The sequence below is a fragment of the Telmatherina bonti genome, assembly GCF_933228915.1.
Source record: "Telmatherina bonti genome assembly, chromosome: 24".
In the NCBI taxonomy this organism is placed as follows: Eukaryota; Metazoa; Chordata; class Actinopteri; order Atheriniformes; family Telmatherinidae; genus Telmatherina; species Telmatherina bonti.
Window position 1 is genome coordinate 3,244,824 of NC_136633.1, and position 24,054 is coordinate 3,268,877.

Sequence of the window (24,054 nt, forward strand, 5' to 3'; positions counted from 1 at the left end):
ACCTACGAGCGTACGTTACGCTTTGTTGAGCTGAAAAAAAATCAGAGTGAAGCTGTAGTACTATTAGACGATCTTTGTCCAATGTGAGCCGTCGTGTGCGTCGGCGACACAGAGCGAAGTAGCCGCGGTGGGAGGATGGGGAAGAAACAGAAGAAATCAGGAGAGGACAGGTAGAGAGAGCGCCACCTGTTACCATGTAGTACTTTACATAGAGGAAACAGAGCCGTGGAAAGGTTCTGCCATGTTAAAATGATCCAAACCAGCCCGTTTCCAGCTACTGACGCTGCTAGCCTAGCGGTTATCTGGCTAGCGTATGCTAACCACGAGTCTGAGGACGCGCGAGCTCAGGTAGTTAAGATGGCTTCAGGTTAATTACCCAATCAGCCACACACCGGCTCTGCCGGCCTGGCCTCATCCTCTGCCAGGTTTGCCGTTCAGACCTGTGGGTTCACACCGGCCAGGGTCAGCCCAGAGACCGGAGCAGCTAGCCGCTTTAGCAGTCTCACGGTCCGGGTTAGGTCAGGCTGCGGGTCTGGGTCCGTGTTAGAGTCAGACCCCCCGTCGCACCTGGTGGTGTGGGGGGGTGCAGGTACCCCAGAGCCCCCCCCCCCCCCCCCCCCCCCCAGGTGTGTCATCACTCCTGACCCTTCTTCGTCTCATTCAGTCTTTAAAGGCAGTTTGTGAAAACTGTAGTTTCTAACTCTGTCAGTATTTCTAGCTGTCTGAACGACTTTATTTGGGCAAAGTTGGGCTTTTTGTTTTGTTCAGTGGGAACTGGTGTCATCCCAGTAGCCCCCCCATGCTCCCCCCAGCCTCCTCCCAGCAGCCTGATGGGAAACAAAAGGAGGCGAGGAGTCAGCAACTTTCCACCGGGTCATTGTCAGACCACCTCTGACCGGCTGCAGTCATGTGACCCCCTCCTGCTCTCTGATTGGTTGATGTTGGTGTTTCAGTGCTAAAGATGACGGCGTGGACATCGACGCTCTGGCGGCAGAGATCGAAGGAGCAGGGGCCTCCAGGGAGCAAAAAGGGAAGAAGAAGAAGAAAGGAGCGAAGAAGGACGACTTCGAGTATGGAGCTGTTTAGTCTCATTATGCTGTGATGTGTGTGGCGGTGTGTGTGACGGTGTGTGTGCTCCTCCCACAGCGAAGACGACATCCTGAAGGAGTTGGAGGAGCTGTCTCTGGAGACCCAGGGGGGGAAGAAGGTAAAAACCTCGGAGGATCCCGGAGCGGATCTCCGTCTTGTTTCTGACGTCTTCTTCTTCTGCAGAAAGACTCCACGGAAGACGTGGAGGTGCCAGAGCCTCCCAAACCAGAGAAGAAGAAGACCAGGAAGGGGAAGAAGGGGGGAGTCAGCCCCGAGGAGGAGGAGGGAGATGAAGGTCACCTTGATGGAGAGAGGAATGGAGAGCAGGACAAGAAGGTGGGACGCTGTCCTCTGGTTGTCTCTGCTCCGGGTGTAAATGTCCTCACCGTCTCCGTGTGTCTCCAGGCTCCGCCTCCTGCTGCTCCTTCCGAGTCCGACGACGACGGCGCCTCCCGCCTGAAAACCAGAGGCGGGAAGAAAGAACAGAGAGCTGCAGCGTCTGACGAAGAGGAGGACAAGGACGAAGACGCGAGGAAGAGGGGGGACGGCGGGGAGAACGAGGACGAGTCCGGTGACGAGGAGGAGTTTGCTTCCAGGAGAGACAAGAAGAAGAACAAAGGGAAGGTGGCGAAGGCCGAAAGCGAGGATGAGGAGGAGCAGCAAGATGAAGCCGGGTTCAAGATGAAGACGGCGGCGCAGAAGAAAGCAGAGAAGAAGGAGAGGGAGAAGAAGAAGAAGGAGGAGGAACGGATGAAGGCCAAGAAGATGAAAGAGAAGGAGAGCGTCGCCGAGGCTAAAAAAGAGCCAGAGAAGAAGACAGCCGAGGCCACGCCCCCTCAGACAGAACCTCCTGTGATGGTGGAAGCGGAGGGGGCGGAGCCAGCAGCAGAGGGTATGACATCTTTGCTTCATGGTTGTTTCCCAGTTTACCACAGTTTATAATGGTACCAGTGGTGTAAACATAAAGCTCTGTGACCGTCGCCGCTGGTCGCCGTGTTCCGTCGCCGCTGGTCGCCGTGTTCCGTCGCCGCTGGTCGCCATGTTCCATTGCCGCTGGTCGCCGTGTTCCGTTGCCGCTGGTCGCCGTGTTCCGTTGCCGCTGGTCGCCGTGTTCCGTTGCCGCTGGTCGCCGTGTTCCGTTGCCGCTGGTCGCCGTGTTCCGTTGCCGCTGGTCGCCGTGTTCCGTTGCCGCTGGTCGCCGTGTTCCGTTGCCGCTGGTCGCCGTGTTCCGTTGCCGCTGGTCGCCGTGTTCCGTTGCCGCTGGTCGCCGTGTTCCGTTGCCGCTGGTCGCCGTGTTCCGTTGCCGCTGGTCGCCGTGTTCCGTTGCCGCTGGTCGCCGTGTTCCGTTGCCGCTGGTCGCCGTGTTCCGTTGCCGCTGGTCGCCGTGTTCCGTTGCCGCTGGTCGCCGTGTTCCGTTGCCGCTGGTCGCCGTGTTCCGTCGCCGCTGGTCGCCGTGTTCCGTCGCCGCTGGTCGCCGTGTTCCGTCGCCGCTGGTCGCCGTGTTCCGTCGCCGCTGGTCGCCGTGTTCCGTCGCCGCTGGTCGCCGTGTTCCGTCGCCGCTGGTCGCCGTGTTCCGTCGCCGCTTCTCGCCGTGTTCCGTCGCCGCTGGTCGCCGTGTTCCGTCGCCGCTTCTCGCCGTGTTCCGTCGCCGCTGGTCGCCGTGTTCCGTCGCCGCTTCTCGCCGTGTTCCGTCGCCGCTGGTCGCCGTGTTCCGTCGCCGCTGGTCGCCGTGTTCCGTCGCCGCTGGTCGCCGTGTTCCGTCGCCGCTGGTCGCCGTGTTCCGTTGCCGCTGGTCGCCGTGTTCCGTTGCCGCTGGTCGCTGCTGGTCGCCCTGTTCCGTTGCCGCTGGTCGCCCTGTTCCGTTGCCGCTGGTCGCCGTGTTCCGTTGCCGCTGGTTGCCGTGTTCCGTCGCCGCTGGTTGCCGTGTTCCGTCGCCGCTGGTTGCCGTGTTCCGTCGCCGCTGGTTGCCGTGTTCCGTTGCCGCTGGTCGCCGTGTTCCGTCGCCGCTGGTCGCCATGTTCCGTTGCTGCTGGTCACGAGATCAAACGTGCGGAATCAAGGTTTCACGTCGGCTCCATCAATACTGTGTACAGTGGAGATGGGGAGCTGCTGACCTCAACTCGGGACGTTGTGGGTCGGTGGAAGGAATACTTCGAAGACCTCCTCAATCCTACCAACACGTCTTCCGATGAGGAAGCAGAGATGGTGGACTCAGGGGTGGACTCTCCTATCTCTGGGGCTGAAGTCGCTGAGGTGGTCAAAAAGCTCCTTGGCGGCAAGGCCCCGGGGGTGGATGAGATCCGCCCGGAGTTCCTTAAGGCTCTGGATGCTGTGGGGCTGTCCTGGCTGACACGCCTCTGCAGCATCGCGTGGACATCGGGGACAGTACCGCTGGATTGGCAGACTGGAGTGGTGGTCCCCCTTTTTAAGAAGGGGGACCACCACCATCAGGGGTCCTGGAGGGGGCATGGGAGTTTGTCCAACCGGTCTACATGTGCTTTGTAGACCTGGAGAAGGCATTCGACCGTGTCCCCCGGGGGCTCCTGTGGGGGGTACTCCGGGAGTATGGGGTACCGGACCCCCTTGTGCGAGCTGTCCGGTCCCTGTACGACAGGTGTCAGAGCTTGGTCCGCATTGCCGGTAGTAAGTCGGATTTGTTTCCGGTGAGGGTTGGACTCCGCCAAGGCTGCCCTTTATCACCGATTCTGTTCATAACTTATATGGACAGAATTTCTAGGTGCAGCCGAGGTGTTGAGGGGATCCGGCTTGGTGGCCTCAGGATTGGGTCTCTGCTTTTTGCGGATGACGTGGTCCTGTTGGCTTCATCTGGTCGTGATCTCCAGCTCTCGCTTGAGCGATTCATGGCCGAGTGTGAATCGGCTGGGATGAGAATCAGCACCTCCAAATCTGAGACCATGGTCCTCAGCCGGAATAGGGTGGATTGCCCTCTCCGGGTCGGGGGTCTGGTCCTGTCTCAAGTGTAGGAGTTTAAATATCTCGGGGTCTTGTTCACGAGTGAGGGAAGGATGGAGCGTGAGATCGACAGACGGATCGGTGCGGCGTCTGCAGTAATGCGGACTCTGCACCGGTCTGTCGTGGTGAAGGAGCTGAGCCAGAAGGCGAAGCTCTCGATTTACCAGTCGATCTACGTTCCTACCGTCACCTATGGTCATGAGCTGTGGGTCGTGACCGAAAGAACGAGATCACGTATACAGGCGGCTGAAATGAGTTTCCTCCGCAGGGTGGCCGGGCTCTCCCTTAGAGATAGGGTGAGGAGCTCGGTCATCCGGGAGGAGATCAGAGTAGAGCCGCTGCTCCTCCGCATGGAGAGGAACCAGTTGAGGTGGCTCGGGCATCTGGTCAGGATGCCTCCTGGACCTCCCTGGTGAGGTGTTCCGGGCACGTCCCTCTGGGAGGAGACCCCGGGGAAGACCCAGGACACGCTGGAGGGATTATATCTCTCGACTGGCCTGGGAACGCCTCGGGATCCCCCCCGCAGAGTTGGCAAATGTGGCTGGGGAGAGGGAAGTCTGGGCTTCCCTGCTTAGGCTGCTGCCCCCGCGACCCGACCCCGGATAAGTGGCACAAAGATGAAGGTGACATTCAGAGTAAAAACGGTGGTACGAGATCTAACGTGCAGAATCATGTTTTCAGCAGGTGTAGTTGTGTGTAGCATTGGAATCGTCATAGCAACCAGGTACACCGCTGCTCCCTCATCATGGCTGCGAGCAGCATTTTAGTTTGTTCTTCTGCATCCTGCAGGGGAGGAGGCCGAGGGGGACAAGAAGAAGAAAGACAAGAAGAAGAAGAAAGGAGAGAAGGAGGAAAAGGAGAAGAAGAAGGGTCCCAGCAAGGCCACAGTGAAGGCCATGCAGGAGGCTCTGGCCAAGATGAAGGAGGTGAGGCATTCTGGGAAACGTGGTGACGGATGATCCAGGGTCTGCTGGTTGTCTGACGGTGGTGTCTCTGTAGGAGGAAGAGCGGGCTAAAAGGGAGGAAGAGGAGCGACAGAGGAGGCTGGAGGAGCTGGAGAAGCAAAGGCAGGAGCAGGTAAAGAGCGGCGTAGGAGTCCAGCGTGATGCATCTGCTTTCTGGTGTCGGTTCTGGTTGTCGAACCGTCTTCTGCCCCCAACAGGAAGCAGAAATAATCTCACATGGTAACAAATGGTGAAACAATCTGCTAGGGCTGGGCGATTAATCGACTTGATCGATTAATTCCAATCTGCTGTTTATGAAGATTTATTTTAATGAAAATCAGGATTTTTTTGGCCTACCTTCTGGGCTTCCGTACCTTATAGTGACGTCAGCGCGCTCCCACTGGTTTCCCACAGAAACACAACATGGCAGCTAACAACGAAGTGCCCCCTCTGCGTTTTCATTACGTTTTGTTGCAAAATAAAAACAAAAGTTTGCAAAAGTGATTTGCCGGTGTTTCCATCAGTGTTTAGCAGATTAGCATCAAGTGTCTTAAAATCTCGTTTCTCTCGTGAGATTTTAAAAACATTGCAGTAAATGCAGAGTGGGCACGTAGCGTTATTTTAGGGTTTTCTGCTTGCTGCGGAGAATTTGCTTCGGATTTTAAAAGCTTTTCACCCTCACTTTCTTTTCGAAAACTCTGAATTTTACTGTTGTTTACTCCACACCGCGCCATCTTTACCAGGAATTACCTGGTCACGACCCCCCACGTCACGACCCCCTACGTCACGACCCCCTACGTCACGACCCCCCACGTCACGACTCCCCACATCACGACCCCCTACGTCACGTCCCCCACGTCACGACCCCCTACGTCACGTCCCCCACGTCACGACTCCCCACATCACGACCCCCTACGTCACGTCCCCCACGTCACGACCGCCTACGTCATGTCCCCCACGTCACGACTCCACACGTCACGACCCCCCGCGTCACGTACCCCACGTCACAACTCCCTACGTCATGTCCCCGCGGTCACGACCCCCACGTCACAACTCCCCACATCACGACCCCCTACGTCATGTTCCCCACGTCACAACTCCCCACATCACGACCCCCTACGTCACGACCCCCACGTCACGACCCCCACGTCACAACTCCCTACGTCATGTCCCCGCGGTCACGACCCCCACGTCACAACTCCCCACATCACGACCCCCTACGTCATGTTCCCCACGTCACAACTCCCCACATCACGACCCCCTACGTCACGACCCCCTACGTCATGTTCCCCACGTCACAACTCCCCACATCACGACCCCCTACGTCACGACCCCCACGTCACGACCCCCACGTCACAACTCCCTACGTCATGTCCCCGCGGTCACGACCCCCACGTCACAACTCCCCACATCACGACCCCCTACGTCATGTTCCCCACGTCACAACTCCCCACATCACGACCCCCTACGTCACGACCCCCTACGTCACGACCCCCTACGTCACGACCCCCACGTCACGACCCCCCGCGTCACGTACCCCACGTCACGATCCCCTACGTCACGACCCCCCGCGTCACGTACCCCACGTCACGATCCCCTACGTCACGACCCCCCACGTCACGATCCCCTACGTCACGACCCCCCGCGTCACGTACCCCACGTCACGACCTCCTACGTCATGTCCCCGCGGTCACGACCCCCACGTCACGACTCCCCACATCACGACCCCCTACGTCATGTTCCCCACGTCACGACTCCCCACATGACGACCCCCTACGTCACGACCCCCTACGTCACGTCCCCCACGTCACAACTCCCCACATCACGACCCCCTACGTCACGTCCCCCACGTCACAACTCCCCACATCACGACTCCCCACATCACGACCCCCTACGTCATGTCCCCCACGTCACGACTCCCCACGTCACGACCCCCTACGTCACGTCCCCCACTTCACGACCCCCTACGTCACGTCCCCCACGTCACGACCCCCTACGTCACGTCCCCCACGTCACGACCCCCTACGTCACGTCACGACTCCCCACATCACGACCCCCTACGTCATGTCCCCCACGTCACGACTCCCCACGTCACGACTCCCCACGTCACGACTCCCCACGTCACGACCCCCTACGTCACGTCCCCCACGTCACGACCCCCTACGTCACGTCCCCCACGTCACGACTCCCCACATCACGACCCCCTACGTCATGTCCCCCACGTCACAACTCCCCACGTCACGACTCCCCACGTCACGACCCCCTACGTCACGTCCCCCACTTCACGACCCCGTACGTCACGTCCCCCACGTCACGACCCCCCGCGTCACATACCCCACGTCACGACCCCCTACGTCATGTCCCCGCGGTCACGACCCCCACGTCACGACTCCCCACATCATGACCCCTTACGTCATGTCCCCCACGTCACGACTCCCCACATCACGACCCCCTACGTCACGTCCCCGCGTCACGTCCCCCCTCCACGTCACGCCCCCCTACGTCACGACTCTCCACATCACGACCCCCTACGTCATGTCCCCTACGTCACAACTCCCCACATCACGACCCCCTACGTCACGTCCCCCACGTCACGACCCCCCGCGTCACGTCCCCCACGTCACGACTCCCTACGTCACGTCACGACCCCCCGCGTCACGTACCCCCGCGTCACGTCCCCCAGGTCACGTTCCCCCAACGTCACGACTCCCCACATCACGACCCCCTACGTCATGTCCCCCACATCACGACCCACACGCCCCCCTACGTCACGCCCCCCCACGTCACGCCCCCCCCCCCTACGTCACGACTACGGACAAACATAATAAAAGTGTTTCCATTGCACTTTTGCAATATATTTCTATATCAAAATGTCTGAAAGAACACCTCTTGAGATTGTAAAAACTTTTATAGCAGCTGGTTTTAATGGAGATATTTAGTTTTTGTGCAGTTCCAGGTGTGATGGGAACGCAGGGTTTCAGTGTGGGAGGGGGCACATGCCACAGGGGTCTGAAGCCAGATGCCGACAGGCTCGTCTTTCTGCCAAAAATGTGTAAATTAAACAAAAAACATTAAGAATGTAATAATACATGTATGTTAGAAATATAGCTTTAATTAACATTCAGGGATTTTTTAAAAATAGTATTTTGTATCAAAGAGGTCAATTTTCTCTAAACACATGTTAAGTGTAAAGAAACATTTTTATTCCCTCATTTCCAACGTGGGAAATTGTTTTGATCTTTAATGTCAAAATACTCTAAAAGGAATCACTATTTTTCTTCCAACAGGAGGAATTTTTATTTATTATTTATTAGTTTTTTATTTTAGAATAAAGTTACACAAGTGAAGTGAGGTCTCTTCTTAAATGTATGATCAAAAGTTAGAAACTATCTCACAGTGGAAACGCACGAAGTACAAACATGTTTCTTATCATGTTTACAGCGGCAGCGCCTGCATCTCTTTTTATAATCTAGTTTAACAGCTTGTTTAGTTGCACTTTAGATTCAGCTAAACTCCAAGGCTGACTGCAATAAAAGCTTTTTTGAAAAAGAATCATTTTTGACATTTGTAATTATTTTTTTCTTCACAGTAAGGGGAAAATTGATTAAAATAGGAAATTGGATTTGGTTTTAAAAAATCGGAGATTTTATCGCCCAGCCCTACAATCTGTTGCTTTTTCATCGTTAGAGAAATAAAAACGTCATGGACTCCTCCTACGGGTCCTGCAGGGTAAAAAGTCCTGAGGCTTGTTTCCGCTGCAGGAGCGTCTGGAGCAGGAGCGTAAGGAGAAGAAGAAGCAGAAGGAGAAGGAGAGGAAGGAGCGGCTGAAGAAGGAGGGGAAGTTGCTGACCAAGGCGCAGAGAGAAGCGCGAGCTCGAGCCGAGGCCACGCTGAAAATGCTGCAGGCTCAGGGTCAGTGTGCGGCGTCAGCCGTTTTCTGCCGTTTGTCCGGGAGTCTGACCGTGTTTGTCTGTCAGGTGTTGAAGTGCCATCCAAAGACTCGGTGCCAAAGAAGAAGCCGGTTTACGGAGACAAGAGGAAGAAGAAGCCCGCCGCACAGACCCCCGAAGGTACCGGCCTGCTCCCGACGCTGCCACCACAACGCACCTTTCCGTTGGCTAACTCTCCTCGCTGCTTCCCAGAAACCTCGGAGGTTACCTCGCCGACCTCGGAGACGCCAGAGCCGGTTGCCGTGGAAACAGAGGCTGAGACGCCAGCAGCAGATCCAGGTGAGGGCGGCAGGTGCAGGAGGTTAGGAGGCCAGGTGTGAGCGCGGGTTTAATGTGTTTGTTACGTGTGCAGAGGTGAAGCCAGACGCTGCAGTAGACGACTGGGAGGCCATTGCCAGCGAAGAAGAGAAAGGTGAGCATGGCAGCACCACCCCCTATTCACTCCCCCTGGAAACAAGATGATGTGAAAATGATTCCTACTTCTATTTATTAATAAACAGTGAGGAACAGAAGGGCCAGAAGAGAAGCAGGTACTGAATGTGATAAACTACAGGTTGTGGTCCGTAGAGCCGAGTAGACCTGCGGTAGCTTTTATTCTACTAGCAAGTCAGGTGTCTGCACAAAATGTAGATTAAACCTGAATCGCATAAGGTCACATTTTCTTCCCTTTACAAGATCAACATGTCAAATGATAGTATGATATAAATTTGTAAAAAGTTGTTCTGCATTGATGTTTCGTATTGTTAGCAGCATGAATAAAATGTAGCTCCAGGGTGATGTTTAGCATCTTTATCAGCTGTTAGCATAAGTAAAAGTAGATCTAGGGTGATGTTTAGCATTGTTATCAGCTTTTAGCATAAGTAAATGTAGCTCCAGGGTGATGTTTAGCATCTTTATCAGCTGTTAGCATAAGTAAAAGTAGATCTAGGGTGATGTTTAGCATTGTTATCAGCTGTTAGCATAAGTAAATGTAGCTCCAGGGTGATGTTTAGCATCGTTATCAGCTGTTAGCATAAGTAAAAGTAGATCTAGGGTGATGTTTAGCATTGTTATCAGCTTTTAGCATAAGTAAATGTAGCTCCAGGGTGATGTTTAGCATCTTTATCAGCTGTTAGCATAAGTAAAAGTAGATCTAGGGTGATGTTTAGCATTGTTATCAGCTGTTAGCATAAGTAAATGTAGCTCCAGGGTGATGTTTAGCATCGTTATCAGCTGTTAGCATAAGTAAATGTAGCTCCAGGGTGATGTTTAGCATCGTTAGCATTGTTAGCATGTGTAAAAGTAGTTTAGCACAGTTAGCAGCTGTTAGGATGTGTTGGGACATTGTCTATCCTCTAATGGGAAGAAAATGTGTGATTATCAGATTATGGTTTGTTTACGTTGCCGCAGCCCTCCTGCTGTCCTGGACTGAGCCTGTACTAAGTCGGAATGAGCCTGTTTTAGTGTGGAGTAGTCATGCTTTCTATGAAACGACCCAGTTTGACTACATGCTTGCTGCTGCTTGTCAGTCAGTGCAACGTGATGTTTTCACCACCTCCTGTCTGCGATGCATCCTGCACATTAACAGCCTGACTGATCTAACAGGTCCTCGTCATGAGGTCAGCAGGGTTCGTCCTGGTTTGACTTTCATGTTTTTATATCTGTTTGATCTGACATGAATAGCACACAAAGTAAACACACAGCAGAAGCTCATGTAGACCCCCCCTCCTCCTCATCTCCATGTCAGAGCTAAAGAAAGTCCACATTGAGGTTAAAGAGGAGAAAGCTGCTCCTCAGCCTGCTGCCAGCGAGGAGGAGGACGATGAAGAGGAGGATGACGAGGAGGAAGAAGATGAAGAGGAAGATGAGGAGGAAAGTGACGACGATGGTGAAGTGGAGAAGGAGGCGACTCCGGCAGTTCAGGGGAAAAGAAGCGAGGATGACAGCAGCGAGAGTGACGAGGACGATGGGAGGACGAAGGAGGAGCGGCTCTACGACCGAGCCAAGAGGAGGATAGAGGTGAGAAATAACGGAGGAGTGGGAGCTCCTCTCCTTTCGGCCCATCTCTGACCTGTCGGCTGTCTGTTTCCATAGAAACGCAGAGCTGAAAATCTGAAGAACATCGACACGGATCGACTGAGAGCGCCGGTGGTGTGTGTGCTGGGACACGTCGACACGGGCAAGACCAAGATCCTCGATAAGGTGGCTGCTTACCGGCTGTTTACCAACTGTAGGCTGTAAACAGATCGGACTGTTTACTGGCTGGTTGTCAGTAAACAGTCTGACAGAACTGACCGGCTGGTTGTCAGTAAACAGTCTGACAGAACTGACCGGCTGGTTGTCAGTAAACAGTCTGACAGAACTGACCGGCTGGTTGTCAGTAAACAGTCTGACAGAACTGACCGGCTGGTTGTCAGTAAACAGTCTGACAGAACTGACCGGCTGGTTGTCAGTAAACAGTCTGACAGAACTGACTGGCTGGTTGTCAGTAAACAGTCTGACAGAACTGACCGGCTGGTTATCAGTAAACAGTCTGACAGAACTGACCGGCTGGTTGTCAGTAAACAGTCTGACAGAACTGACCGGCTGGTTGTCAGTAAACAGTCTGACAGAACTGACTGGCTGGTTGTCAGTAAACAGTCTGACAGAACTGACTGGCTGGTTGTCAGTAAACAGTCTGACAGAACTGACTGGCTGGTTGTCAGTAAACAGTCTGACAGAACTGACCGGCTGGTTGTCAGTAAACAGTCTGACAGAACTGACCGGCTGGTTGTCAGTAAACAGTCTGACAGAACTGACCGGCTGGTTGTCAGTAAACAGTCTGACAGAACTGACTGGCTGGTTGTCAGTAAACAGTCTGACAGAACTGACCGGCTGGTTGTCAGTAAACAGTCTGACAGAACTGACTGGCTGGTTGTCAGTAAACAGTCTGACAGAACTGACCGGCTGGTTGTCAGTAAACAGTCTGACAGAACTGACTGGCTGGTTGTCAGTAAACAGTCTGACAGAACTGACCGACTGGTTGTCAGTAAACAGTCTGACAGAACTGACCGGCTGGTTGTCAGTAAACAGTCTGACAGAACTGACCGGCTGGTTGTCAGTAAACAGTCTGACAGAACTGACTGGCTGGTTGTCAGTAAACAGTCTGACAGAACTGACTGGCTGGTTGTCAGTAAACAGTCTGACAGAACTGACCGGCTGGTTGTCAGTAAACAGTCTGACAGAACTGACCGGCTGGTTGTCAGTAAACAGTCTGACAGAACTGACCGACTGGTTGTCAGTAAACAGTCTGACAGAACTGACCGGCTGGTTGTCAGTAAACAGTCTGACAGAACTGACTGGCTGGTTGTCAGTAAACAGTCTGACAGAACTGACCGGCTGGTTGTCAGTAAACAGTCTGACAGAACTGACCGGCTGGTTGTCAGTAAACAGTCTGACAGAACTGACTGGCTGGTTGTCAGTAAACAGTCTGACAGAACTGACCGGCTGGTTGTCAGTAAACAGTCTGACAGAACTGACCGGCTGGTTGTCAGTAAACAGTCTGACAGAACTGACTGGCTGGTTGTCAGTAAACAGTCTGACAGAACTGACCGACTGGTTGTCAGTAAACAGTCTGACAGAACTGACCGACTGGTTGTCAGTAAACAGTCTGACAGAACTGACCGACTGGTTGTCAGTAAACAGTCTGACAGAACTGACCGACTGGTTGTCAGTAAACAGTCTGACAGAACTGACCGACTGGTTGTCAGTAAACAGTCTGACAGAACTGACCGACTGGTTGTCAGTAAACAGTCTGACAGAACTGACCGACTGGTTGTCAGTAAACAGTCTGACAGAACTGACTGGCTGGTTGTCAGTAAACAGTCTGACAGAACTGACCGGCTGGTTGTCAGTAAACAGTCTGACAGAACTGACCGGCTGGTTGTCAGTAAACAGTCTGACAGAACTGACCGACTGGTTGTCAGTAAACAGTCTGACAGAACTGACTGGCTGGTTGTCAGTAAACAGTCTGACAGAACTGACTGGCTGGTTGTCAGTAAACAGTCTGACAGAACTGACCGACTGGTTGTCAGTAAACAGTCTGACAGAACTGACCGGCTGGTTGTCAGTAAACAGTCTGACAGAACTGACCGGCTGGTTGTCAGTAAACAGTCTGACAGAACTGACCGGCTGGTTGTCAGTAAACAGTCTGACAGAACTGACCGGCTGGTTGTCAGTAAACAGTCTGACAGAACTGACCGGCTGGTTGTCAGTAAACAGTCTGACAGAACTGACCGGCTGGTTGTCAGTAAACAGTCTGACAGAACTGACCGACTGGTTGTCAGTAAACAGTCTGACAGAACTGACCGACTGGTTGTCAGTAAACAGTCTGACAGAACTGACTGGCTGGTTGTCAGTAAACAGTCTGACAGAACTGACTGGCTGGTTGTCAGTAAACAGTCTGACAGAACTGACCGACTGGTTGTCAGTAAACAGTCTGACAGAACTGACTGGCTGGTTGTCAGTAAACAGTCTGACAGAACTGACTGGCTGGTTGTCAGTAAACAGTCTGACAGAACTGACTGGCTGGTTGTCAGTAAACAGTCTGACAGAACTGACTGGCTGGTTGTCAGTAAACAGTCTGACAGAACTGACTGGCTGGTTGTCAGTAAACAGTCTGACAGAACTGACCGGCTGGTTGTCAGTAAACAGTCTGACAGAACTGACCGGCTGGTTGTCAGTAAACAGTCTGACAGAACTGACCGGCTGGTTGTCAGTAAACAGTCTGACAGAACTGACCGACTGGTTGTCAGTAAACAGTCTGACAGAACTGACTGGCTGGTTGTCAGTAAACAGTCTGACAGAACTGACTGGCTGGTTGTCAGTAAACAGTCTGACAGAACTGACCGGCTGGTTGTCAGTAAACAGTCTGACAGAACTGACCGGCTGGTTGTCAGTAAACAGTCTGACAGAACTGACCGGCTGGTTGTCAGTAAACAGTCTGACAGAACTGACCGACTGGTTGTCAGTAAACAGTCTGACAGAACTGACCGGCTGGTTGTCAGTAAACAGTCTGACAGAACTGACCGGCTGTTTGCGCTGCTTGCAGCTCCGACACACCCACGTCCAGGACAGCGAGGCCGGGGGAATCACTCAGCAGATCGGCGCCACCAACGTTCCCAAGGAGACCATCGAAGAGCAGACCAAGATGGTTAAAAATGTAGGATGTCTCACTCTGACTGATAAATGCTGCCGGTGCTGCAGTCTGTTCATTAACCTGAACTGTTGGGCCAGTTTGACAGGGAGAGCATCAAGATTCCTGGCATGCTGATCATTGATACACCTGGTCACGAGTCCTTCAGGTAAAGCCGCCTGTCCTCAGGTTGTCCGCCGCCTGTCCTCAGTCAGCTGACTGTCCTGTCTCCATAGTAACCTGAGGAACAGGGGCAGCTCTCTGTGTGACATCGCCATCCTGGTGGTGGACATCATGCACGGCCTGGAGCCGCAGACGCTGGAGTCCATCAACCTGCTGAAGGAGAAGAAGTGTCCCTTCATCGTGGCCCTCAACAAGGTGCACCACCACAGAAGAAGAGGTCGTCGTCCTCCTGCGTGTGGTTCTAACCCTGCTGTCTCCCTGTGCAGATTGACCGCCTGTACGACTGGAAGAAGAGCCCGGAAACGGACGTGGTGGCCACGCTGAAGAAGCAGAAGAAGAACACCAAGGACGAGTTTGACGAGCGAGCCAAGGCCATCATCGTTGAGTTCGCACAACAGGTGATGACATCATCGCTCTGCAGCTAATCGCAGGGCTTCCATCCATCCCTGTACTAACCTGTGAAACGCTCTGCCCGCCTCAGGGGCTCAACGCCGCCTTGTTCTTCGAGAACAAAGACCCGCGGACGTTTGTGTCGCTGGTCCCCACCTCCGCCCACAGCGGGGACGGGATGGGGAACCTCATCGCCTTGTTGGTGGAGCTCACCCAGAGCATGTTGGCCCGCCGGCTGGCGCACTGCGACGAGCTGCGGGCTCAGGTCATGGAGGTGAGTGTCGGTGGGAGGAGCTCCTCCTCCTCGGCCAGGTGGTCACTGCTGGCGGTCTGTGTGCTCAGGTGAAAGCTCTGCCCGGCATGGGAACGACGATCGACGTCATCCTGATCAACGGCCGTCTGCGGGAAGGAGAGACCATCATCGTCCCCGGCGTGGAGGGTCCCATCGTCACGCAGATCAGAGGCCTGCTGCTGCCGCCGCCACTGAAGGAACTCCGCGTCAAGGTGGGCCATTACGACCCGCGGGTCATGTGACAACCCGCGGGTCATGTGACGTCTCCCAGCTGGGAAAACTGGTGGTGACTTGTGACTCGTGGTGACTGGTGACTTGTGGTGACTGGTAGTGACTGGTGATGACTGGTGGACTGGTGGTGACTGGTGACTCGTGGTGACTGGTGACTTGTGGTGACTGGTAGTGACTGGTCATGACTGGTGGTGACTGGTGACTCGTGGTGACTGGTGACTTGTGGTGACTGGTGATGACTGGTGGTGACTGGTGACTTGTGGTGACTGGTGACTCGTGGTGACTGGTGACTCGTGGTGACTGGTGGTGACTGGTGACTCCTGGTGACTTGGGGTGACTGGTGATGACTGGTGGTGACTCGTGGTGACTGGTGACTTGTGGTGACTGGTGATGACTGCTGGTGACTGGTGGTGACTCGTGGTGACTGGTGACTCGTGGTGACTAATGGTGACGTGATGATTTGTGGTGACTGGTGGTGACTGGTGGTGACTGGTGACTTGTGGTGACTGGTGGTGACTCGTGGTGACTGGTGACTTGTGGTGACTGGTGATGACTGCTGGTGACTCGTGGTGACTGGTGACTCGTGGTGACTAATGGTGACGTGATGATTTGTGGTGACTGGTGATGACTGGTGGTGACCTGTGATGACTGGTGGTGACTTGTGATGACTGGTGGTGACTGGTGATGGCTGGTGGTGACTTGTGATGACTGGTGATGGCTGGTGGTGACTTGTGATGACTGGTGAAGGCTGGTGGTGACTGGTGACTTGTGATGACTGGTGGTGACTGGTGATGGCTGGTGGTGACTTGTGATGACTGGTGAAGGCTGGTGGTGACTGGTGACTTGTGATGACTGGTGGTGACTTGTGATGACTGGTGGTGACTGGTGACTTGTGGTGACTGGTGATGCCTTATGGTGACTGCTAGTGACTTGTGACTAATGGTGACGTGATGATTTGTGGTGACTGGTGATGACTGGTGGTGACTGGTGACTTGTTGTGACTGGTGGTGACTTGTGATGGCTGGTGGTGACCTGTGATGACTGGTGAAGGCTGGTGGTGACTGGTGACTTGTGATGACTGGTGGTGACTGGTGGTGACTTGTGACTCGTGGTGACTGGTGACTTGTGGTGACTCGTAGTGACTCGTGGTGACTGGTGATGACTGCTGGTGACTGGTGGTGACTCGTGGTGACTGGTGACTCGTGGTGACTAATGGTGACGTGATGATTTGTGGTGACTGGTGGTGACCTGTGATGACTGGTGAAGGCTGGTGAAGGCTGGTGGCTTGTTGTGACTGGTGGTGACCGGTGGTGACCTGTGGTGACCTGTGGTGACTGGTGGTGACCTGTGGTGACTGGTGGTGACCTGTGGTGACTGGTGGTGACTTGTTGTGACCTGTGGTGACTGGTGATGGCTGGTGGTGACTTGTTGTGACTGGTGATGACTGGTGGTGACTGGTTGTGACTGGTGGCTTGTTGTGACTGGTGATGGCTGGTGGTGACTTGTTGTGACTGGTGATGACTGGTGGTGACTTGTGACTGGTGATGGCTGGTGGTGACTGGTGATGACTGGTGGTGACTGGTGATGGCTGGTGGTGACCTGTGGTGACTGGTGATGGCTGGTGGTGACCTGTGGTGACTGGTGATGGCTGGTGGTGACTTGTTGTGACTGGTGATGGCTGGTGGTGACTGGTGATGGCTGGTGGTGACTTGTTGTGACTGGTGATGGCTGGTGGTGACTTGTTGTGACTGGTGATGGCTGGTGGTGACTTGTTGTGACTGGTGATGGCTGGTGGCTTGTTGTGACTGGTGATGGCTGGTGGTGACTGGTGATGGCTGGTGGTGACTTGTTGTGACTGGTGATGGCTGGTGGTGACTTGTTGTGACTGGTGGTGACTTGTTGTGACTGGTGATGGCTGGTGGTGACTGGTGATGGCTGGTGGCTTGTTGTGACTGGTGATGGCTGGTGGTGACTGGTGATGGCTGGTGGTGACTTGTTGTGACTGGTGATGGCTGGTGGTGACTTGTTGTGACTGGTGGTGACTTGTTGTGACTGGTGATGGCTGGTGGTGACTTGTTGTGACTGGTGATGGCTGGTGGCTTGTTGTGACTGGTGATGGCTGGTGGTGACTGGTGATGACTGGTGGTGACTGGTGATGACTGGTGATGGCTGGTGGTGACTGGTGATGGCTGGTGATGGCTGGTGGTGACTGGTGGTGACTGGTGATGGCTGGTGGTGACTGGTGATGGCTGGTGATGGCTGGTGGTGACTGGTGGTGACTGGTGATGGCTGGTGGTGACTGGTGGTGACTGGTGATGACTGGTGGTGACTGGTGATGACTGGTGATGGCTGGTGGTGACTGGTGATGGCTGGTGATGGCTGGTGGTGACTGGTGGTGACTGGTGATGGCTGGTGGTGACTGGTGATGGCTGGTGATGGCTGGTGGTGACTGGTGGTGACTGGTGATGGCTGGTGGTGACTGGTGGTGACTGGTGATGACTGGTGGTGACTGGTGGTGACTGGTGATGGCTGGTGGTGACTGGTGATGGCTGGTGATGGCTGGTGGTGACTGGTGGTGACTGGTGATGGCTGGTGGTGACTGGTGGTGACTGGTGATGGCTGGTGGTGACTGGTGGTGACTGGTGATGGCTGGTGGTGACTGGTGATGGCTGGTGGTGACTGGTGATGGCTGGTGGTGACTGGTGATGACTGGTGATGGCTGGTGATGGCTGGTGGTGACTGGTGGTGACTGGTGGTGACTGGTGGTGACTGGTGATGGCTGGTGGTGACTGGTGATGGCTGGTGGTGACTGGTGGTGGCTGGTGGTGACTGGTGGTGGCTTGTTGTGACTGGTGGTGACTTGTTGTGACTGGTGATGGCTGGTGGTGACTGGTGGTGACTGGTGATGACTGGTGGTGACTGGTGGTGACTGGTGATGACTGGTGGTGACTGGTGATGACTGGTGGTGACTGGTGGTGACTGGTGATGGCTGGTGGTGACTGGTGATGACTGGTGATGACTGGTGGTGACTGGTGATGGCTGGTGGTGACTTGTTGTGACTGGTGATGGCTGGTGGTGACTGGTGATGACTGGTGGTGACTGGTGGTGACTGGTGGCTTGTTGTGACTGGTGATGGCTGGTGGTGACTTGTTGTGGCTGGTGATGGCTGGTGGTGACTTGTTGTGACTGGTGATGGCTGGTGGTGACTGGTGGCTTGTTGTGGCTGGTGGTGACTGGTGGTGACTGGTGATGGCTGGTGATGGCTGGTGGTGGCTGGTGGTGGCTGGTGGTGACTGGTGATGGCTGGTGGTGACTGGTGGTGACTGGTGATGGCTGGTGATGGCTGGTGGTGACTGGTGGTGGCTGGTGGTGACTGGTGGTGACTGGTGATGGCTGGTGATGGCTGGTGGTGACTGGTGGTGACTGGTGGTGACTGGTGGTGACTGGTGATGGCTGGTGGTGACTGGTGGTGACTGGTGATGGCTGGTGATGGCTGGTGGTGACTGGTGGTGGCTGGTGGTGACTGGTGGTGACTGGTGATGACTGGTGGTGACTGGTGGTGACTGGTGGCTTGTTGTGACTGGTGATGGCTGGTGGTGACTGGTGGTGACTGGTGGTGACTGGTGATGGCTGGTGGTGACTGGTGGTGACTGGTGGTGACTGGTGGTGACTGGTGGTGGCTGGTGGTGACTGGTGGTGACTGGTGGTGACTGGTGGTGACTGGTGGCTTGTTGTGACTGGTGATGGCTGGTGGTGACTGGTGGTGACTGGTGGTGACTGGTGGTGACTGGTGGTGACTGGTGGTGACTGGTGGTGACTGGTGGTGACTGGTGGCTTGTTGTGACTGGTGATGGCTGGTGGTGACTGGTGGTGACTGGTGGTGACTGGTGATGGCTGGTGGTGACTGGTGGTGGCTGGTGGTGACTGGTGGTGACTGGTGATGGCTGGTGATGGCTGGTGGTGACTGGTGGTGACTGGTGGTGACTGGTGGTGACTGGTGATGGCTGGTGGTGGCTGGTGGTGGCTGGTGGTGACTGGTGGTGACTGGTGGTGACTGGTGGTGACTGGTGGCTTGTTGTGACTGGTGATGGCTGGTGGTGACTGGTGGTGACTGGTGGTGACTGGTGATGGCTGGTGGTGACTGGTGGTGACTGGTGGTGACTGGTGGTGACTGGTGGTGGCTGGTGGTGACTGGTGGTGACTGGTGGTGACTGGTGATGGCTGGTGGTGACTGGTGGTGACTGGTGGTGACTGGTGATGGCTGGTGGTGACTGGTGATGGCTGGTGGTGACTTGTTGTGACTGGTGGTGACTGGTGATGACTGGTGGTGACTGGTGGTGGCTGGTGGTGACTTGTTGTGACTGGTGATGGCTGGTGGTGACTGGTGATGACTGGTGGTGACTGGTGGTGACTGGTGGCTTGTTGTGACTGGTGATGGCTGGTGGTGACTTGTTGTGACTGGTGATGGCTGGTGGTGACTTGTTGTGGCTGGTGATGGCTGGTGGTGACTTGTTGTGACTGGTGATGGCTGGTGGTGACTGGTGGCTTGTTGTGGCTGGTGGTGACTGGTGGTGACTGGTGGTGACTGGTGATGGCTGGTGGTGACTGGTGGTGACTGGTGATGGCTGGTGGTGACTGGTGGTGACTGGTGGCTTGTTGTGACTGGTGATGGCTGGTGGTGACTGGTGGTGACTGGTGGTGACTGGTGATGACTGGTGGTGACTGGTGGTGACTGGTGGTGACTGGTGATGGCTGGTGGTGACTGGTGGTGACTGGTGGTGACTGGTGATGGCTGGTGGTGACTGGTGGTGACTGGTGATGGCTGGTGGTGACTGGTGGTGACTGGTGGCTTGTTGTGACTGGTGATGGCTGGTGGTGACTGGTGATGGCTGGTGGTGACTTGTTGTGACTGGTGGTGACTGGTGATGACTGGTGGCTTGTTGTGTTCAGAACCAGTATGAGAAGCACAAGGAGGTGTCGACGTCGCAGGGCGTGAAGATCCTGGGGAAGGACCTGGAGAAGACACTGGCGGGGCTCCCCCTGCTGGTGGCCCACAGGGAAGACGAGGTCCCCGTCCTCAGGGTAACGCCTCCTTCCACAGCTCCATCCTGGCCCCCCCCCCGGCTCCCAGTTTACCCAGTGTTGATGGTTTACAGGATGAACTGGAGCGGGAGCTCAGACAGACCCTGAGTTCCATCAAGCTGGAGGAGAAGGGTGTCTACGTCCAGGCATCCACACTGGGATCCCTGGAGGCTCTGCTGGAGTTCCTGCGGACATCCAAAGTCCCAGTGAGTACGCCTGTTTACCGCCTGTTTATGTGTCTGTTTACCGCCTGTTTATGTGTCTGTTTACCGCCTGTTTATGTGTCTGTTTACTGCCTGTTTGTGTCTGTTTACCGCCTGTTTATGTGTCTGTTTACCGCCTGTTTATGTGTCTGTTTACCGCCTGTTTATGTGTCTGTTTACCGCCTGTTTATGTGTCTGTTTACCGCCTGTTTATGTGTCTGTTTACCGCCTGTTTATGTGTCTGTTTACCGCCTGTTTATGTGTCTGTTTACCGCCTGTTTGTGTGTCTGTTTACCGCCTGTTTGTGTGTCTGTTTACCGTCTGTTTACCGCCTGTTTGTGTCTGTTTACCGCCTGATTGTGTCTGTTTACCGCCTGTTTGTGTCTGTTTACCGCATGTTTGTGTCTGTTTACCGCCTGTTTGTCTGTCTGTTTACCGCCTGTTTGTGTGTCTGTTTACCACCTGTTTGTGTCTGTTTACCGCCTGTTTGTGTGTCTGTTTACCACCTGTTTGTCTGTTTACCGCCTGTTTGTCTGTTTACCGCCTGTTTGTCTGTTTACCGCCTGTTTGTGTCTGTTTACCGCCTGATTGTGTCTGTTTACCGCCTGTTTATGTCTGTTTACCGCCTGTGTGTCTGTTTACCGCCTGATTGTGTCTGTTTACCGCCTGTTTGTGTGTCTGTTTACCGCCTGTTTGTGTGTCTGTTTACCGCCTGTTTATGTGTCTGTTTACCGCCTGTTTGTCTGTTTACCGCCTGTTTGTGTCTGTTTACCGCATGTTTATGTGTCTGTTTACCGCCTGTTTATGTGTCTGTTTACCGCATGTTTATGTGTCTGTTTACCGCCTGTTTGTGTCTGTTTACCGCATGTTTGTGTGTCTGTTTACCGCCTGTTTGTGTGTCTGTTTACCGCCTGTTTGTGTGTCTGTTTACCGCCTGTTTATGTGTCTGTTTACTGCCTGTTTGTGTGTCTGTTTACCGCCTGTTTGTGTGTCTGTTTACCGCCTGTTTGTGTGTCTGTTTACCGCCTGATTGTGTCTGTTTACCGCCTGTTTATAGACCCATCTGTGTGTTTACTGACTTGATATTTCTGTTTTTACATCTCCTGGTTTACTGCTGTTTATTCATGTCTGTGTGTGTGTGTGTGTGTGTGTGTGTGTGTGTGTGTGTGTGTGTGTGCGTGTGTGTGCAGTACGCCGGCATCAACATCGGCCCGGTCCATAAGAAGGACGTGATGAAGGCGTCCACCATGCTGGAGCACGACCCTCAGTACGTCCCGCTCTGTGCTGACCGCCGTGAGTTTTCCACATCCCGTCCTGTTTTCCCTCTGAAACGGTGACGTGGCGTTCCAGGTACGCCGTGATCCTGGCGTTCGACGTGAAGGTGGAGCGGGAGAGTCAGGAGATGGCGGACAGTCTGGGAGTGCGCGTCTTCTCGGCTGAAATCATCTACCACCTGTTTGACGCCTTCACCAAGTACAGAGAGGACTACAAGAAGGCCAAGCAGGACGAGTTCAAGTAGGACGCTCCCCGCCATCCTGGCATGGCGTTCTGTCCTGACACGATGGCGGTCCCGTTGGTCACGCTGCCAACAGAGGAAAAGTTCTGGAAGCTCTCCGGCCACGCCGCCGCCCTCTGTAACCATGTTTTGTGCTTCCAGGAACGTTGCCGTGTTTCCGGTGAAGCTGCGCGTTCTTCCTCAGTTCATCTTCAACTCCAGAGATCCCATCGTGATGGGCGTGTCCGTGGAGGCCGGCGTGCTGAAGCAGGGAACGCCGCTCTGCGTTCCCAGCAAGGGGGTGAGCCTCGCCGGCTTCTGGTTTGTTCTCGCCGCGCGTGGCGCTGAGACTGACTGCGTGTGCGTTGCAGTTCGTGGACATCGGCATCGTCACCAGCATCGAGATGAACCACAAGCCCGTCGACACGGCCAAGAAGGGCCAGGAGATCTGCGTCAAGATAGAGCCCATCCCCGGGGAGTCGCCAAAGATGTACGGACGCCACTTTGAAGCCACCGACATCATCGTTAGCAAGGTACGGACACACCCACTGAAGAGGCGGAGCTTAGGGCACTCATTAACATATGGATGTCAAAGGTTGCAGGCGACAGAAGTAGCTCAGTACAGTACTACCAGGCGGCGTCCTGCAGCACGCAGCGCCGCCAAACCCCACCATCTGCACCACAGGAGCTGAAGGCGCCGCTCGGCGGTAAACCGACCCGGACGCGTGTTTCACATCTGCGTTGTGGTTTCAGATCACGCGGGCGTCCATCGATGCTCTGAAGAACTGGTTCAGAGACGAGATGCAGAAGTCGGACTGGCAGCTGATCATGGAGCTGAAGAAGACCTTCGAGATCATCTGAAGGAGCGGGAACGTCAGCCTTCCTCCATCAGAGGAGGAAGCGGCAGCGGGGGGACAAAAAAGAGAAAAGAAGTGTTTTTCTGTGAGAAACGAACCGTTTTTTCCACTGTTGTAAACAGTGATAGATTAGACACACACACACATATACACACACACACGCTCAGTATTCCAACGTGCCTGTTCTTCAGCATCGTTATTTTTCTTCCTCTTGGTCCCTGCTCTGGTTTGTGGCTGCTGCTTCATGCTCCAGGCTCCGCCCCTTTTCCTCCACAGACTGACACCAACCAGCAAGGCGAGCGCGGTGCGAGCAGCGCCGAGCCTGAAGGCGGAACGATTCTTTTTTTTCTGAGCAGCAGGTCGGACGTTGGAAAGCTGACTCTTTGCCTTGCGATGTTGGAAGGTGGGGGAGGGGCTGACTGACGGAGCAGATTTTAAAATGTTTTTGCTGCAAATGCTGATGTAATAAATTCCCATGATTCTACTGAGCCGTGCAGATCGAGTTTCTGTTCAGCTACGAAGCGCTTTCACAGCATCACAGCTTGATTTCATCAGAGAAGGTCTTCCTCATCATCCAGTCTCCAGAACGGGGGAAACCACGACTAGAAATATTGGGGTGTCCACAAATGATGGTCCGGATTGGTCCTGCAGAACTGATGCTTCTATAGGAAGGGTCTGACTGGTCAAGATTACATACATATTCATGTGGACGAGAGTTCTTTATTTTCCCTTCAGGGATAAGATCAACCAACCATTCAACCAGCCAGCCAGCCAGCCACTCACCCAACCAACCTCATCCACCTCATCATGATGAGAATCTCCTGTTCCACCTCATCACCATGAGAATCTCCCGTTCCACCTCATCACCATGAAAATCTCCCGTTCCACCACATCATGATGAGAATCTCCTGTTCCACCTCATCACCATGAGAATCTCCTGTTCCACCTCATCACCATGAAAATCTCCCGTTCCACCTCATCACCATGAAAATCTCCCGTTCCACCTCATCATGATGAGAATCTCCCGTTCCACCTCATCACCATGAAAATCTCCCGTTCCACCACATCATGATGAGAATCTCCTGTTCCACCTCATCACCATGAGAATCTCCCGTTCCACCTCATCACCATGAGAATCTCCCGTTCCACCTCATCACCATGAGAATCTCCTGTTCCACCTCATCACCATGAGAATCTCCTGTTCCACCTCATC

At 54.4% G+C, this 24,054-nt stretch overlaps 1 protein-coding gene across 2 annotated transcripts; it reads left to right on the forward strand.

Annotated features, from left to right (window-relative positions):
• The first annotated feature begins 89 nt into the window (after positions 1-89).
• eif5b (eukaryotic translation initiation factor 5B) lies at positions 90-23,313 on the forward strand. Of its 2 annotated transcripts, XM_079263801.1 has the most exons (27): positions 90-170; positions 954-1,070; positions 1,147-1,207; positions 1,273-1,425; positions 1,495-1,981; positions 4,852-4,988; positions 5,062-5,139; positions 8,768-8,918; positions 8,984-9,076; positions 9,149-9,235; positions 9,309-9,368; positions 9,457-9,486; positions 10,683-10,954; positions 11,030-11,137; positions 14,025-14,135; positions 14,210-14,277; positions 14,345-14,486; positions 14,558-14,689; positions 14,773-14,955; positions 15,024-15,185; positions 20,155-20,286; positions 20,361-20,492; positions 21,680-21,756; positions 21,840-22,004; positions 22,147-22,285; positions 22,356-22,517; positions 22,738-23,313. In XM_079263801.1, exons 1-27 carry the CDS (start codon positions 136-138, stop codon positions 22,843-22,845), a joined length of 3,582 nt encoding a protein of 1,193 aa, XP_079119927.1. In that variant the 5' UTR covers positions 90-135; the 3' UTR covers positions 22,846-23,313. The 2 variants fall into 2 exon arrangements, with proteins under 2 accessions (XP_079119927.1, XP_079119928.1); XM_079263802.1 differs by lacking the exon at positions 9,457-9,486.
• Positions 23,314-24,054: the final 741 nt, after the last annotated feature.

What these genes read in the sequence shown, in the direction of transcription:
- eif5b (XM_079263801.1), top strand. Translation starts at nt 136, where the DNA reads ATGGGGAAGAAACAGAAGAAATCAGGAGAGGACAG. An exon ending in AGACCCAGGGGGGGAAGAAG is followed by an intron (nt 1,208 to 1,272) that starts GTAAAAACCTCG and finishes CTTCTTCTGCAG; the next exon opens with AAAGACTCCACGGAAGACGT. An exon ending in CGCCGCACAGACCCCCGAAG is followed by an intron (nt 9,077 to 9,148) that starts GTACCGGCCTGC and finishes GCTGCTTCCCAG; the next exon opens with AAACCTCGGAGGTTACCTCG.